The following is a 17,681-nucleotide window of genomic DNA, read 5'->3' as shown; positions in this document are numbered from 1 at the left end:
CGTTATCATGTTTTGTTTACGCAGCCCTTCAAGCCGGAATTTTCGGATCTCGACTACGCCGACGTGGACTACCGATCATACGGGCCGATCAACTACAAAGCTGCCAGCATCGCGCTCCTTCAGAAACAGCAGGCTCAGAAGCTGCAGCAGCAGCAGCTTCAGGAGCGACGACCCCAGATGTACGGTGTCTCCGACGAGAACGAAGAACTCCTGTAACCCTACCCAATTATCTCGTTTCTTTTTTTATTTAACGCGAACTCATCCAAGTTACCCTGTGGCCATATACTCTTACCAAGTGTACAAGAACTGTCGTTAACAATTACTTACAGTAAGCTTCCCCTGCAAGCTTTAATCGTTGGTTGTACCTTACTTTTAACTAGGACGCCTCGACAAATTTCGCTGCGATCGAGTTATATGGTTTTCCGATCATTATTTTTTTTTTTTTTTTTTTTTGTATTGCGAGTCAGCGGAGTTTTGTAACGTAAAGGTCCAATCGTGCGGTGATATCTCTCTGATTTATAGTACGATCTATATTACATTCTTCTCGAGGCACCGATCGACCAGTTGGAAGCCATTGCAAGGTGTCACGGCACCGTTCGACGATTATTCGCAGCGAGATTGTCGACACGCATACCTCGAAGCCAAAGAAATACTCATTTCAGTTGTACATCGAGAGACTTGCACCAAGGAAGAGACTCTTTAGCGTTTTCTTCGGGACTTATCGAACCAGTAGCAGCGAAAACGTTATTTTTCCTCGAATTCTATTCCTGAAGGCTCTTTCAATCTGAAACGTGAAAAAAATGAGTCCAAGGGTCTTGTTGCTTCGGCGTTCCGAGCAATCCATCGTATTTGTGAATTTTTTAAAGGGAAAGTGTAAGCGGGATCATCCCGAAATTTGGCACGCGTTCCCGTCGATTATTGAACAAGGTTTCAGAATTTTTATGGCCGGAAAGTCGACATACAGCGGCGTCTGTTTGCTTTCGCGCGCTCAACGTGATAAGAAAAACATGACTTCGCGGCGCCCGCTCCGAGAAATGCCCTCGAGTCAGAAATTGAATTTGCTGTATAATCTGTATGAAATTCGGATACCGAGCCTATGTTTGCGAAGGAGAAACATGCATCGGCGGAATAACACTGCTCAAAAGAATAGTCTCGATTTTACAATCGTTTCTCGACTGCTCTGGACGCGACGACATTTTATCGATGCTGCGAATCTTTCGCCGCAATTTTACAACCGCGTAGACGTAAAGGAGAAGTCCTTTGCGTCCGACCTCCTTTCTGCAAGTTTCTTTCGAATTAATACTCTAACCGATAAGGGTCCGTGCGATCGATTTCACGTCGATATTCGTGGCACGAAGGGCGGAAGCTAGATAGTTGGTAAAAACCATTTTTGGAGTCGTGGGTTCCACAAGCCACGGTGCGTCTGTAAATTTATACATAAATTCATATAAAATTATAAACTAATTGTACGTTTATAAACTATTGCCATGTGTTCTGGGATCAAATTGCCTAATTAAAGCGGTACGTGGGGGCGATGATCGATAAACGTTATATATAGTATCTTGTTACATGTTAACCCGAAGATGATACATATCGCAGCTACTGTCGAGCTCTCGTGCGTGTTTCTATCATCGTGTACAGGTAATTGTCAAGAGGTCCGACTAATTAGCATAATGCCCCACCACCTCTCACCCATGCCCTTTTTGTAAAACAAATTTTCTCCTGAATCCATTTGTAAGTTTGTACATTATACGAAAGAACGCGTGAAAACGTTCGCAGAGAGCGACGAATTCTAACGTCGTTGTTTTAATAGGAGAAATAAAAGTAACGCGTTCCGTGACTTCCGACACCAGAGATGGGCAAAATTTGATTCGAATAATAGATGACGGATAAACACGCAAATATAATTTCATTTTGTAAATTCGTTTCATAGAACGGTAATCAATGTCCCTTGTTCGAAATATTTATCGAAACACTTATTTTACCCATCTCTGTCCAATACTGACGATTCACTCGTAACGTTCGTGTAACAATGTTGTTCCAAGCTGCCACATAGGGTCGTTTGCGGTAACGTGTGACACTAAAGCGGAAAGAGCCAGACAGTCAAAGATTCGGTGGTTCAACAGCGAATCGATGCCAAGTACCGTAAAAAAGTACGTTTTCCAAGAAGCCAAGTCGCCAAAGGTTCGCTGGATTTCGAAGAGAAATAGGATTCTTCGAGCTCTTCTTGTGGATCGCTCAGACTTCGTTGCGTGAAACCAACGTTTCGTTTATTCAATATTAGCGTCAATTTTTTATTTCTACAGCCGTGTCTTCCAAATCGGGGATACCTTGAAAAATCTGGAGAACTTTTTATTTCTTAAATTTGTTCGATTTTTCGATTCACAATGCATTAATCGCGGTATCAATGGTGTCATTAATATTGCTCGTTTTTCGCTTGTATATACATCTCCGACTGCTGAAATGAAAATAAGTTATTATCGGAATATTCGAGGGGTAATTCTGATTTATTGTCATACAAATCGAAATGAACGATCTATCGATGTTCTCTCAAGGCCAGATAATGGTCCCAAAGTTTCCCGTTGGTATGAAATAATAAATTGGAACCTCAAAAATTGAATCGTCACGAATAAGAAAATTATTGGAAATTAACGCGTTTTTACTTGCGCGTTTGATATATCTTAGCGAACGAACGCTGCATAAATATTAAGGATTCGAGGCGAGAGATTCTTCTGGAAGGAAACTTCCAACATCGTTGATTAGATGAAGAGAGTTAATTGTTCTCGCAGTCGATTTTAAAGTGGTACCTTCCCCGAGAGAAGCGAATGTCGTTAACGTTGAACGTTGTACAACTGTCCGCTCGTGCTGTATAGAAGAAAAAGAGAAAAAAATTCCTTGTCGAGAAATTTCCCAACTCTTTGAAGAATTACTCGCTGTTGCTTCGCGATTTACCAAATCCAATTAAACGCGTTTCGTCTACACAGGCGAAAGTTGACTCGTCGTAGCGCGCCAGGAAAATATCTCAACTACGATAAATGGCTCAATTATCGAACCTCCTTTCGTCAGACATCGACTCGAACTTTACAGCGTGAAACAACAGCACACTCTTTAATTGCAATTTCTATTATTTTAACCCTCTGCACTCCGAATTATATTTCAGTTTCGTTATCAGCAGCTCCCAACTAAAAAAGAAGCCAATTTAAATAAATAAAAGAAGAAACAAATTCACTCGAATGCCGGTTTTATTTTCACTTTTGTTGTATTTTGTAATTTTCAAATGTACGATGTCTCTCGAAACAATTTCCTTCCTATTGATTTGGACACGAAAGAATGTCGGGTGGGACTGGACAAAAGAGCTCCTGAAATAAAAACTGATGTCGTGTCGCACTCGACATAGGAGTGCGAAGAGTTAACGAACGCTGACTCTCTGGGAACTCGTGAATCCTCTGAAAATGTTGAGATATCGTATCGTTAATGAAAATGGCGAAATATATTGTTATCGTTGTTGAAGGCCGTAAGCACATTACCAAGTGTTGATGCACGTCCGTTGTACAAAGTTATCGTACCAGAGTCGCGAGAGAGTTCCATCGTAGTTTCCACGCACACGTCGAACCGTGCCAAATAATATTATCGAAACTTATCGAGGGTTAAACTTGCCGAGACGATAAATATGAAACGACAATTTAGTCGGTCTCGACCAAGCTCTTTGCTACAGCATTTCAATTGTTGTTCAAAATTCGATTGACAATGTGACACGCGTTGCCGTATCTCGTTCTATGCTCCTCTCGTTATTCTTCGAATCATTGGAAGTCTTTCGCTCAGCCAACAAATAAACAGAAATTTTTACCAATGTCCGAACACTTGTTAGCAAATTTTACGCGTGAAACACGTGTTACGTCTTCGATTATCGTTACAGTTTCATTGAAAGTCTTTCCAACCGTGCGATTCACCCGCAAGTTTAATCGATTCTTTCAGTTCCACGAAACGGTTCAACCCTGGGACAAGAAGATAAATCGAATCGAATATCGCTTAGTGTGCCAGCGTATGATAACCGACTGCGGTGTATGTCGTGCGTATTTTCGCGTGTTGAACGCAAACACGAGTGTATAAAAAGAAATAATAACGATTTTCCACGTGTTTCTACATACATTCAGAGTGTTACCCTGTGAACTGTTGCTCGGTGAATTGAATAGTTTGTAATACGTACTGTATACATACATTAACACGTTAAATATCGATTGTATCGAATTACGGTCCCAAAGCGTTACATAGTACTATTTAAACAATAAAAAAAAAAAAAAGATTGTATACAATACGACCCGAGTAATCGTTAGACTATGTGTATAGATATATTAAAGGAGACACCTTAATATTAATCCGTACGAACTTGTTCTTTCGACTTCGTAACGATAGCGATCCGTCGTTTGTAATATATTTTCGGGGGCTTGTTTCGAGGACAGATGATTTGAAGATTAAACTGAGACTCGGTATGTGTATAAAATAAATAATTCTCGCTAACGAAACGAGCGACATTGCGTGTAAGGTGAAGTATCCGCGTACGCGGTGTGGTAAACTACCAAAATATCGTGCTAAACCGTTTTTTAATTAATTGTATTATATTTTGGTGGTCGATGAAGGAGACCAGACACGATGTTCAAAGTTAACAGTGTACAGTTCTTTTGTAAAATACAAGATGAAACACTTCGTGACTTCCAAAGGGATTACCAATCATTTCTTAACCCCTTCGGACCTGAATTTTTTTCCCTTTATTTTTTATAGTCCTCTTTGATGTTTTAATTATTTATCAAAGTTCAACGAATTTATTATATTCAGAATTATTAACTGTAGTATAGTAAAAAAACGATCTTGAAGCACCGAAAAGGACCGTAAACGGTGATGGTCGAAAAGTCTTTTTATTAAACTGCTTGAGAGGACATTGTTCGTTAACTATTTTCGCTATCGATGCATACATTCGTGGATACGTAACGTTTAATATTACAAGAGAATAATTTACGATAGAAATATTTACGATAAAAGGCAATGTACGCCAGATCCGAAGGAGTTAGAATGGAAAGTGAAAGAATGGAGTCTCTAATGTTGAATTAACTCATTTGTCAAACAATTGATCTAATCCCGAATGACAGGCTTCTTAGTGTGACATGTCGTCAATAAACGTGCGTAGAATTGATGATTATAAAGTCAGACGAGAACTACATCCTTGTTGATTCGTGATTATGATTTTCCGAGAAGGCTCTATTCGCTCGTGGGGACGAAATTTTGGTATCGCGCCATACGCGGATGTCACATATTTTTACAATGAAGACAAAAAAAAAACGTTTCGTGTACACCGTTTTTCAGTCAGTCGTACTTTTCCCGACGTTTTTTACTGTTAACTTTAAAGTTAAACGCATTCGAGAATGTCGCGGAGTTTATGGAGTGAATCGTGTCGGAGATGTTTAATTTTGTAATAGATTTATAAACTTATGTAACTCAAGGAGCCTCAGATTTGCATTGTCTTTATTGTTAAAGTGTAATATCTAATAAACTTCTGTTATATTCATTGTACGATCATTTCTTCACTTATATTTTACAAGTTTTCCACGTCGGACGTTTCTAGTATACTTTTCGAGACGTTCGACCACAAATTCGATGATATCGCTGATCGTACCTGGTTTTCAGTCCTCATGAATGAAGCTCATGGTCGTCGAAGACTCAAGATAACTTGTAAAAGACAAAACGAGACGTAATACATCTTTCGACGATAAAATTCTAAATCAAAGTTCGATAACGTATCAGAGATCTCTCTATATTCGTTTGCTTACATAAGATTAACTGGCAATCGTGGCATAACTAATGGACACTTTTTAATTAAAGAATTTAATTTTTAACGCAACCTTATATTCGATGAAAGGATCAATTTCAAGTATACGGTATCGAAAATTTCAGCAGGAATAAGTTTAGGAAAAGATAAATGTAATCGTGACATTTGTCAAGTGCCGAAGATGTCTCAGATCTAAGAATGGAAACGTTTAAACCAAATTAATGCCTGTTTTCAAGATTGCGATTTGAGATTGCGATTTGGTCATATAAGTGTTATCATTTTCCTTAAGCACCCTGTGCTTCCCAGTGATCAGAGATTGCTACATAGACGCACTTCCAAGTCTGCAACTTGGCGCCAGTGACTTTCTCATAACAACAGCCTCGTGTCACGAGACGCAGCGAGATTAGTATGCACGCGTTGGCTAATTGTTTACCTCTAGGCTAAGCTACCTGAAAGACAATTGCGCGTTACGACTTCACAGGGCCCAAAACAAAAGTAAAATTTAAGAGAGCCATAAAAAGAAAATATTTTAATCAACGTTTTCATGGAAGTAGATTCTCCTCCCAAGATTGTCATTTATGACTTTATTAAACAAACTATTTTTCTCTTTGCTTTCTCTATATTTATAAGGTATACTAATAAAAGTAAAACTAACAAGAGAGAGGCCAGACTCCGTACGTTTATTTTGCCTGATTAATCGAGATGATATTCTAGTAACTCAGTTTTCACATTTTACATGACCAATGGACGTTACAGTGATACATGAATAGTAGAAAACAATCTCAAAAGTGAACCTAAGAGTCAGAATGTAAAGCGGAGAGAGACAGAATTCTGACTGACCCCCAAACATCGATTTCTCGCATGTGTATTTGGTACCTCACTCTTGAACAAGGTATACTCCAAACTCACTGAATATTTTAAAGAATAATTTAAAAGCGATTCGTGACGGAAAGGAAATCGGGGATTCCTCGTTACTCTGCGAACATCAATATATCGGTAGTTGACAGTCGATCGAAACGGAAAAACACGAAACGAAAGGATCAATTACCTTCGATGGCGTCTCATGCCTCGGGACGCGATAAATCTAGCGATAAGAGCAAGTGTATAATACCGATGGTAACCGAGCGTAAATGCTTGGCGCAAATAAGACGATCTTATTTAATCACGAATACAGATAAAACAAAAAGAAATAGCATCGTGGAAGACGCAGTTCCTCCAAAGTCGAGGTGGAGCCTAGCACGCGCGAGACCGTCAGTTAGAACTTACGTTGACTCGTTTCATCGATCGTTATTAGTTCGATAAAAATTAAAACAAACATTATAAAATAAAAGCTAGTTACTTTCCACGTAAGATGAAGAGAAACTAACAATTAGAAGATAAAGAGAAAAATTTGAATTTTGAGTGGAAAATTATGGTAAATCGATCGAAGCAAAGAAAATAATCGAAACTTTGCCTTGCTAGCGACGATATAATATTCATTCGCAAACGAAATCAATCGCTAAATACGTCGAATGAAGATCAAAAGAGCATCGTCTTTTCTTCGAACAGCAACGAGTCGAAGTTTTACCAAACTTTGCATCCAAAGGACAAGACGAACAAAGGTGGAATAATTAAGGAAGAATTGTCCACGTGTTTAAAATTTGATTAAAATTTTCCGCGAGCGTTCCCTTCTCCGCCGGAGCGATAATTGCAAGTTGAGGTGGACATCTCGAGACTAGAAAATGACGGAGGACAGAGATCTGAAGGAAGTAATGTGCACGAGTTATCCTGCGACGATAGTAAACGGCAAGCAAAAGGATGATCGCGACGTGTTGGATATTAAAGTGTACAAAAGGAGATGGCTGATGCTGGGCTTGTTCATTTTGTATACGGCAACGACCGCCTTTCAATGGATACAATACTCTATAATCACCAACATAGTATCCAGGTATTAGCTGTTTATTTTCGCGAACTGATTTTTTGGATAAATTAATTTTCCGATGAAAAGTACCGAACGCAGGAGTTCGTTCGATGTTTGCATATTTTAACACGATGTTTACGAGTTTTGGGAATCGAGTTTCTCAGTCTGAACGTATTGTTTAGGTACTATAACGTCTCCTCGTTAGCTGTCGACATGACGTCGATGGCATTTATGGGTTACTACGTAATTTTCGCAATTCCTGCGACGTACGTAATAGATCGCTGGGGACTCAGGTGGAGTAACATTATTGGTTGCGGCATTGGTTGCCTTGGTTCGTGGATAAAAGTTCTATCCGTCAGTCCAGATAGATTTTACGTTACCTTCATCGGACAGTCTCTGGTCGCTATTATACAGGTTAGATAATGCTAAATTCTTTCTAGATTAACCCTTTGAGTGCCAATGAGTGATATATCGCTGTTCGAAGCAGTAAGTGCTGTGAATTAATAATAATTAATAAAGAAAAAGTAACTGAAAAGATTCGTTTTAACAAACATTAACTTATGTTTATTTACAAACAAAATTCAAGTTCAAGTTTTTGTGAAAATATTTTCTTTATATTCTTTGCTTAAAATTGTCTGTCATTTCTCGGTTATGTATGCAAATTTCCTCTGACACTCAATGGGTTAATATAATTATTTTCTATGAACGATAAGTGTTAACGTAACTTATATTCTGTGTGATGCATCTTCCTATTCTGCAGGATATCAAAATTGATATCCTACCTTTCGATTCGATTCTTAAATATGATTCCAGAAAATCTCCAGTAGTATCGTGCCATTTGTGTCAGACCGTTGGTACAATAAATTAGCCCGACACCTGATGCGACGTACTGCGTTAAAAAAAAAAACAGTTACCTTCACGTTTGCAATTCGTGTGTACAAAAAAATATCGACAAAAACGTTTATGTCGATCGCTCCATTGAATACATACAGAGCGCAACAAGAAATATTATTGTTATCTTTTGCACGTCCAAATATTGACATTAGCGCGGTGTGTTAATAACAAAAATTCGAGTAAATTCGCAAATACGGCGAAAACGAGTTCACGAAAAGGTGTCGTAAATTAATCCCAATGCGAGGTGGTATTACAAGTCTAGTCGAACGTTGTGTATCCGAAGTAAATATAGTATCTCTCAGAAAGATTTATACGTGCACGTTTACCGACTGCATTTCAAGCTTAACAAAATCTGTACGGCTTCTGATTACAAAATTAGCATTCAGCTTAAATTATTCACGTGGTCTCGCATTTGTTTTCTCTCATGTACGTTTTATTTACAATGAATCTATTCTGTGCCAGTCTCTAGTTCTAATTCTGCCTGGACGACTCGCGGCGCAATGGTTCCACTCCAACGAAGTCTCCACCGCCACGTCTTTAAGCCTTTTCGGCAATCAGTTAGGGATAGCGTTAAGTTTCTTGTGCACGCCGATGATCGTCAAAAACCACGAGAATCTTGACGATATTGCCGATAACTTGGCGCACCTCTTCTGGGGCGTAGCTATCATCATCTCCATTGCATTTTTGCTAATTATACTACGTAAGTTTTCCTTGGGAAACAAAATCATTCTTTTTTTTTTGTTCCAACTTGATTTACAATAGCAAAAGACTTGACACGACTTTTACGAAACGTCGATTATTCCAGAAAAAGTTCAAAGAACTTTTGTACAATCCGGTCTTGATTGAAATACGATGTTTGACATTTTTGTTCTGGCGAAACGACAGCTACTTGCGATCCTCGTTATAAACTCTGGACCTCGTAACAGACCATCACCGGGACTTCATTTGCGCGATGAAATTTCGATTTGTCTACGTCGAATTCGTCTCTTTTTACTGTAATATCACATCAAGAATATTCACCGTATAGCATAAAAACGAAAATGTCTAAAATACTAACGAAACTCGATGGTTCAAAAAACAGATAACTAGACTACTAGGTTCCGTTCGTATTGCCGTTGTCTGAAATGTATTCCGAGAAAAATTAATTCAGCTAAATGCGACAACCTGTCAATAACAATAAAGTACTTCAAATGACGTGGCAAGTCTTCTGCGATCAACCAAAAATTTTCTATTTTTGTATCTATCGCACAGTCAAGCAACGAGCTGTTTAGCGTTAATACTGTCGATTTGCACAGTGTTCGAAGACGATCCGAAGTTGCCACCAAGCACCACGCGAGCTCTACAGAAAATTAACCAGAAGGAGGAGAGCTTCATCGAACCGATGAAAAGACTGTTCAAGAACAAATATTATTTATCGCTTTGCAACACTTACGGCTTGAACGTCGGTGTACTGAACGCCGTGGCGACGTTATTGAACCAAATATATCTGGCGCATTTCGAGGTGAGCCCAAGAGGCACAAGGTTCTCTTAAAATTCCTCGAAATACTTTGAAACTCGGGAGAACGTAATTTAATTATAGAGAAACGTGTGGAATATCGATCGAATAAAAATAGAGATCTAATTGGGGAACATGATTTTTACAGAATGGCGAAGAAGACGCTGGTAGAATCGGTCTGGCCATGATCATCATGGGCTTGTTAGGTTCTGTCAGTTTTGGAATTATTCTCGATAAAACGCACAAATACAAGTAAGATTATATTAACTAAGTTGATTCATTCTCAAATATTCCAGTAGAGTCACGTGATAATAGATGATACTGTGAAAATGTCAAGTGCCACTTAAAACAGCACATATATCATCGAAGTTCCCATGATTTTCGTTATTTATTCATCTTTTTAATGACTTCGTTTCCGTATCGCTTATTTTAAATCCCTTCATAACAAACTTGGACGTGCATAATTCTAGAGAAACGACGGTGATCGTCTACTTCCTCTCGCTGCTTGGCCAGATTTTCTTCGCCGTGTTCACTTGCCTCGAAATGAAATGGATGGTGTACCTGTCGGCCATTTTCCTTGGGTACTGTATAAAATACGTATAAAACACTATATACGTGGAACTCGATTCGTTCTTATATAAACGTTAAGTTATATAGCGGCAGTTTCGAGTGCGAACGCCATCCGACGTAAAATCACTCACTCTGTTCGCGTTATCTATCATTTTTCGACGTTCGCTGTCGCTCGACGCTTTCCTCCGAATCAGAATGAATTCTTCTCGTGTCTAAAGTAAAATTCTTTTCTGCAGGTACTTCATGGCGGGCTATGTAGCGTTAGGCTATGAAATATGCGCGGAGTACACGTATCCAGAGTCGGAAGGACTCGCGGCGGGTATACTGAACGTGACTAATAACGTTTACGGCATCGTCTTAGTTTTGATATTTGGCAAATTATTGGAAACACACGGGGACATACCGGTTCACATAGGACTGTGCGTGGTGCTACTCGTTGGTTTGATCATGACCGTGATGACGAAAGACGTGCAAAGACGTCAGGATGCCAAAAAGGGTGCCGAGTACAAGGTAGTAAATCAGAGTGACAAGAAGAGCGGAGCTAATTAACTGCACGCCGATCGAGTGTACTTGTGCCAAACATTGCGGATTCCATAGCTGACGTTGTATAAAATACTTAACTATTGTGATATTTTAAACGTATAGCATTTTACACATTTTTACGTACGAAAGCGCCTGGCGTGCCTATATTTAAACGTGTCGACAACTGTAAGCGGAATATGCGAGCAGGGAAGGAAAAAGAGGACATAAATTATTATTCAAAATCTCCGTTTATAAATCAAGTCGATTTTTTGGTTAATGCCCAATACTTCCCATCCAACACGCCAAACTGGCAATCAAAAATATAAAAAATTACGACAACCTGTTCAAATTGTTTTGTCAAATGTAACGGGAAAATTCTCCGCGTGAAAAAATGAAATTTAATCTCCGCGATGTGACGCTTGCATTGTGTCCAAAAGTAATAAACGACCGTCGATAAAGCCGAACACACAATTTAAAATGATTTTTCAAAATACCATCGAACAATCGCGCGAAGGCTGGTTCCAAGCCCGTAAATTCAAAAGAGTGATCGATTCAGCATGAAATGACTGATAATTAAATAGTAGCGTTATTACCAAAATACTCCAAGAATATTGTTTCTTAACTCGAAACGAATGCAGCCAAACGAGCATGGTTTAAATGTATATCAGAAAGTTTTTATACGATCGAAATTACACGTTCGACACCGAGATGAGCCTAAATATTATATAATACATTTAAAATGTACTCTGGCCACGAATTTTATCTTCGAATTGATTTATTACGACGACAAGGAATATTTACTTTTAACGATATTATAGCTATAATATTTCAACAATATCAGCAAATTTTTTCTCACGATTCCGTTCAATTGTACAGTCAATCCCATAAATATTCGTACCCTCTATGTCTATTGAAAAAGTTTGACTAAATTAAATTATAATTTTGATATTACCAAATGAATTGTACACTATAAATATGTATATGAACAAACTTATAGATGTATATATTTCGACGACGTATCTGGGAAACTTTCATCTTTTCCGAGAGGAGGCTCCGTTTACCAAGAAAAAAGTTTCGTTTGAAAAGTTGGGCGCAGCACGTTCGTCGATATGTGAGGAACAAAGCAATGAGTTTGAGAAACAGGCAGGGGGGAGGGGGAAGGTGGACTTTTATCGACAAGGAATACTCGTCCTTGTTTTTGGTAAAAGGCACAGGACCGAGAGTGTAGTGCGCGCTGCGTCTGACACGTGACATGACGTGTGCACCACTTGTTACTCGACCAGAATGCTTGATATACTCGATCATAGAACAAAAGTACCCAATGCGGTCCGTCGTACAGGGTGTCCTACGATTCGCGATACGGTCAGCCGATAACGAATAAATCCGAAACGTAGAAGACAATTTTCTTCCAAGAATAGCAATACGAAAATCGGAAATCAGCCAGGTAAGTATTCCAGCACTCGACTGGGATTTGTAATAGTTCTGATCGGTCTCGTGTTTGTAAACGTTACACGAGATCAAAGTCTGCGTTTCGTGGCCTCTACTATCTAATCATCGACGCGAACTATCAACGTTTTATCGAGCGATATATCAAATCTTCGGCAACAGGTAAAAATATCTCGCGTTGAATAACCTGAGATCGTCTCTTCTGCAATCCAACTAATTACATTTCAATCTTACTTTTCGATCTGTATATTTTGCCTTCTTCGTAACAAGCGCAATTGAAAAATTACCGAATTATCCCGTGCAGCTTCACAGTTCAATTGTTCACGTTTAAACCAATCATGTCGATGCGTTTAAGCTTAAGAGCGAGCATAAGTGGTACAGGATCGTTGCGTGAAGTTAACGCTCGGTCACGTGCACGCGTACGTGAGGAATTTTCAAAAGCGATTTCCTCGATGGCCACAGCCACGGGGGTGGTAAAATTTTATTCCGCGTATTCGATTATTCCTTCGCGGGGAACCATCGTTCGTCTGGTAGTACTAGATCTCGCTGGACACCCTGTATTTTACGCTTTCGATCAACCCAGCACTCGTATCTGTCGGATGCAGAACGTTACGTGGATTCCATCTGGACGCTCAGACGAGACATTATTCACCCTTCATCTATTTTTACCGTAGCCCGCGGCCGAAGAATTATCGAAACCGTGAAAAAAAAGGGGCTGCGCTATATTCCGCGCCAATGGTACAATCGTAATCGCGCGACGGCCGGAAGTGCCTCAATTTTCGAAACGATACCGAGCTTTGTTCCTGTTTCCTGATTACTCAGAGGAATACACGATAAGGGTATGGTATCGTTTTCACGGATATGCAGATGTCTCGATAAATGCAAGATGCACGGAATATTTCCTGACACATTTGAAGGGCTTGAAATGTTCGTCGAACCACCTGCATCGTTAACGTGTACGTGCAAATTTTCTGAGAACTATTGTCAGAATTAATGCTTAACATTGCAAAGATATATATATATATGTACAGTCAATCCCATAAATATTCGTACCCTCTATGTCTATTGAAAAAGTTTGACTAAATTAAATTATAATTTTGATATTACCAAATGAATTGTACGCTATAAATATGTATATGAACAAACTTATAGATGTATATATTTATATATATCAACATATTTACGCAAACATACACTTGGAAACATCAAACCTACCATTTAATTTAAACAAATTTCTCCAATAGACATAGAAAAAATTAATTTCTTTCTTTGAAATGACAAAATTTGGTCTTCAATATTAATCGACGGTAATTTGTCTCCAACTTCGCTGCCATAGGATTGCGTACGCCAGCTGTCCGCGCGTTAATTGCACAGACACAGGGCTGTCCGTCGGGTTGTCACCGATCTGAGAATCGAACAGGGACAAACCGAACGACAGGTGGATGAAAATTAAACGCTGTTATTTCCTGCTCGTTCGCCTTTGTACAGGATGGCGGCGAGTAAATCTCTTTCAGAACGTCCCAGGCTACTTCTTAGCAGGCTGCAGCCGATGTCAAACACATCCGTTGAAAAAGATATTGATCTATTGACAGCACAAATACGTTCGATTGGGACGCGAGGCTGGGCTCCCGTACCTGTCGAGATTGCGATTATCACAAAGAGACTTATGGATTATCGATAACGGGTGAGAATGAAAAGCGGAAACGACAGGGCCACCACAAATGGACTCGAGTGGACCCCATGGGTAGGAAGAATCGATAAATTCTATTTAATTCATTCGAGCGTTGGCTCGTAGACGAAGATAAATCAGGGGGAATTTTGTATAAATAACCTTCGCTTGTTTCGCGATGTTTACGTAACGAAATTCACAGATTAGTTTCAAATTTAGCCACCAGCACGGTCGAGAACATCTTCTTGTCTGAGAAAGAGACAAAAGAAATGACAAGGAGGTGCCTAACCCGATCACACGACCGATCGAGACGGTAGACGTCCAGACGTATGATTCACCAGAAAGTTGACCCAATCTGTCGATGTTGTGCAGGATTCACCGCGGGCGTCAGGGAGCCGGCAACATCTAAACGATCCGCAGACAGAATCCAGATCGGAGTCGGCCGAGCTTCACTGTCAATCCGGTAATTAGCTTGCATGCCACGTTTTTGGATCGCGGCGTATCGAATTCGTACGCGTAAGAGCGCAGACGTGTGCCTTGCGAATCTTGCGAATTCATAACGCATCACGTATACGCGACACGTTCCACGGCTGACGTAAGCCGTGACAAATTTATGTACTACAATACAACGGGTGCTTTCGCCCCGTGGGTTCTTCGGAGCGTCATAGACGGGAAGGAAATTACCCATCGTCGGGATGATGGTACTTTGTGCCCCGCGGTGAAATTTCCAGTGAACCCGTTGTTTGTAACTTATACGTCCCCCAGCCAATTCGCTGGCACTTGATGGCCGAAGAACGCTGCCTTCTGAAAATTTATCAACGTCGAAACTTCGCGATTGTAGCGACGGAAATATCTTTGGGGCCCGTTTAGGCACTGACAAAGTTCAGGCGCCTCTCCGTGGATCCGTTGCGATAAAAATGCGGTTGCCCCATGAAAATCCTCATGAATTTTTGTGAAAAAGATCCGTATTAAAAGATCGTCAATAGGTACCGAAACAGCTGAGTTCACACGAAAAGGGGAACTGTAGGGAAACTTCGTAAGTTTAAATAAAACTAATTAAATTTCGTTCTTGTTTCTCAAATGTACTACCTCAGTGGAAGACTTCAAACCTGCGTGTTTTGTTTAACGATATATTCAACGAATCTGAACGCAACGTCATTCGTACTATTTTTAATTGCACGTAAATTGAAAGTTTTTCGAAAGTGTTCGAAATAAGTAGCGGTTACGGTGCAAGCGATCTGCGATGTCACGCGACGTTATACGACATCGCACGGCTGGCGTTTCGTTTCAGCGGCCAACGAACGATTAAATGCGATGTTGTATTCAATGGCAGTAGATTCGAGCGTCGACATGTATATACACTTAAAAACCTGGGGAAACGACCTTTCTTACTTTTGTCTTCGTAATAAAATAAATCGTATCTCGCATTAGCTTCAATGCGTTTACCCCTATCGGGCGAAATCGCTTGCACTGTAATTGCAAGCTCGCCTATAATTAAAAGTAGTGTGAGCGTGAATGTCTGGACTCTCATTTCCATCGGTACAACGTAGCCAATCTCGCGACAATACAAGTCAGACGGGGTAATGTTAAAGGAATACTGAGAACCGTCGAGCAGAATTTGTGGCCATCGCGATTTTTCGTGACCGATCGATGACCATTCTGGACACGTAATATAGGTCTATAGTAGTTACGAAACGGTAAGCAGTAACCAACGAAACGAAATCGTTTCGTATTCACGATGGCTGGACGCCATTTCATAAACGTGCGCTCGCATATAAAGACGGATGAAAGACACGAGCAAAGGCCAGTACAAATTTTCGGCGCGGTGTTAACGGTGTTGATCTGCAAGAATGAAGGAAACGGTAACCATTTTGGCGAACTTCTTCGCTTGAACTACGTATTTTATTCCCTTGTTTAATAACAAATCAGAGGCATGGAACGTTTATGAATTTTCTGAAAGCAGCAGTTCCAAATTTCGACGGGGCTTTGTAAATTCAGTGTGTCAGCTTCTAATCGTTTGTTGTAAACAAAAATCGGATATAATTCAGGGGGCACAACCGTTTCCGGTAACTCTTAGTTCGGCCGTGTTTCGAGAAGAACACCATCAACGGTGCGTGACAGCTAAGCCGTTAATTGCTTTTCCATTTTCCAGTTGGCCCTCGCGCTCCTCTGTATTGGACTGGCAACGTCAGATTTATCGCCATATAAACCAAGGGGATGGCGTCCTAATGGTCAACGCTTTAATCCCACCAACAATCGATTGCATGCGTATTACGGACCCCCTGGATTATCAGCCTATGGACCTCCAGACTCGACAAGCCAACCCCCAATTTTCACCACCACCCAACCTCCAAGGACAACGACGACGATGAAAACCACAACGACCCCGCGAACCAGAGAGCCCACGACGCCCACACCATCGAGCACTCCCGAGGAAGATTTCGATAACAACCCAGCACTGGCCATCGCGAACTCCTTCGCCTTTAATCGACCCGTTTACATATACAACACTTTCCCGTTCTTGCCTGGTCAGATTTTGGTCAAATGACGACTCGCCAAACCCTCGACAATCGTCCTGTACCACGCGAATGACCGATGACTGTATGTAAAATAAAACACCATTGCCATCGAGGCTGTTCGAATGAATTTATAGTTTTGCTTACCGGAGACGGTGAAATCGTTCCTGATTAAAAGAGATCGAGATTATAGGTTGCCAAGGATCAAGAATCCACTGGCTCGATGTATAGAAAATCTTGGTTTTCAAGTATAAAGATGTAATTTTGTTTGAAGAATATATTCGATTGAAACCTTCTCACACGTTACATTGTTAACAATCAACAAGGCGAATTGAACGAAAACAAGAATTAACGATTTCTAGTGTACAATAAAAGGGATTAAACCCGATTGTACCGTGGTTGAAATGAAGTCTCACTCCACTTGATGCTTGCAGCTTTACACAAATTTAAGCAGTTAACTTCGAATTTAGATAATGACCCTCTAAACATAACCATCCGTTTTCGGATATGTGCTGCTTCACCGGCAACCGCTGCGGTGAGCAATAAAAACCGCAACGATGCTTCGGAAACAGAGAATCAGAGTCGTTAAACGCTTCTACGGAAAGCTTCTGATGAAAATTGATCTACAATTACGCTGAAAATTTCCCTTCCATCTGTAAAATTTAAAGAAATTTTCATTGTTATTTAGACTTGTTATTATTTCCTGTGATTAATTAGCAACTGCACATTACATTTAGAAAATAGTTTCTCTCGACGAATTGAGAATGTCTATTTTGCTTTAAGGAACTGTGTGGATACATAAGTTTAATTGAATTAATCGACAGTGCCTCGTATTCTACTCGAGCAGG

At 40.1% G+C, this 17,681-nt stretch overlaps 3 protein-coding genes across 7 annotated transcripts in view; all 3 read left to right on the top strand.

Moving 5' to 3' along the window:
• The window catches only part of LOC128886815 (hemicentin-1), a 221,167-nt gene extending 221,007 nt beyond the window's left edge, over nucleotides 1-160 (top strand). For all 4 annotated transcript variants that reach the window (XM_054141986.1, XM_054141988.1, XM_054141987.1 and 1 more), the window contains one exon: nucleotides 25-160. The gene's annotated coding sequence lies outside the window, so the exon portion shown is untranslated. The remainder of the gene's footprint in view (nucleotides 1-24) is intronic.
• Nucleotides 161-7,111: 6,951 nt separating this feature from the next.
• LOC128886820 (feline leukemia virus subgroup C receptor-related protein 2-like) lies at nucleotides 7,112-11,904 on the top strand. The gene is made up of 7 exons (XM_054141996.1): nucleotides 7,112-7,748; nucleotides 7,904-8,135; nucleotides 9,078-9,315; nucleotides 9,911-10,116; nucleotides 10,259-10,362; nucleotides 10,581-10,691; nucleotides 10,917-11,904. Exons 1-7 carry the CDS (start codon nucleotides 7,543-7,545, stop codon nucleotides 11,227-11,229), a joined length of 1,410 nt encoding a protein of 469 aa, XP_053997971.1. The 5' UTR covers nucleotides 7,112-7,542; the 3' UTR covers nucleotides 11,230-11,904.
• A 752-nt stretch (nucleotides 11,905-12,656) lies between these two features.
• LOC128886831 (uncharacterized) lies at nucleotides 12,657-17,617 on the top strand. Of its 2 annotated transcripts, XR_008459917.1 has the most exons (3): nucleotides 12,657-14,392; nucleotides 14,690-14,780; nucleotides 16,470-16,504. XR_008459917.1 is itself a non-coding variant. In XM_054142010.1 (2 exons), exons 1-2 carry the CDS (start codon nucleotides 16,168-16,170, stop codon nucleotides 16,863-16,865), a joined length of 408 nt encoding a protein of 135 aa, XP_053997985.1. In that variant the 5' UTR covers nucleotides 16,021-16,167; the 3' UTR covers nucleotides 16,866-17,617. The 2 variants fall into 2 exon arrangements, 1 of the variants encoding a protein (XP_053997985.1); XM_054142010.1 differs by lacking the exons at nucleotides 12,657-14,392; nucleotides 14,690-14,780 and adding an exon at nucleotides 16,021-16,179 and having other exon boundaries at nucleotides 16,470-17,617.
• Nucleotides 17,618-17,681: the final 64 nt, after the last annotated feature.

Source organism: Hylaeus anthracinus, unplaced genomic scaffold (genome assembly GCF_026225885.1).
Source record: "Hylaeus anthracinus isolate JK02 unplaced genomic scaffold, UHH_iyHylAnth1.0_haploid 11985, whole genome shotgun sequence".
In the NCBI taxonomy this organism is placed as follows: Eukaryota; Metazoa; Arthropoda; class Insecta; order Hymenoptera; family Colletidae; genus Hylaeus; species Hylaeus anthracinus.
Note: the sequence above shows the minus strand (reverse complement) of the source record. Positions and strands in the feature narration are given on the sequence as shown.

Coding starts and splice junctions, on each gene's coding strand:
- LOC128886820 (XM_054141996.1), top strand. CDS start 7,543: ATGACGGAGGACAGAGATCTGAAGGAAGTAATGTGCACGAGTTATCCT. Junction 9,316..9,910: donor ATTTTTGCTAATTATACTAC/GTAAGTTTTCCT, acceptor CGATTTGCACAG/TGTTCGAAGACGATCCGAAG. Junction 10,117..10,258: donor TATATCTGGCGCATTTCGAG/GTGAGCCCAAGA, acceptor TGATTTTTACAG/AATGGCGAAGAAGACGCTGG.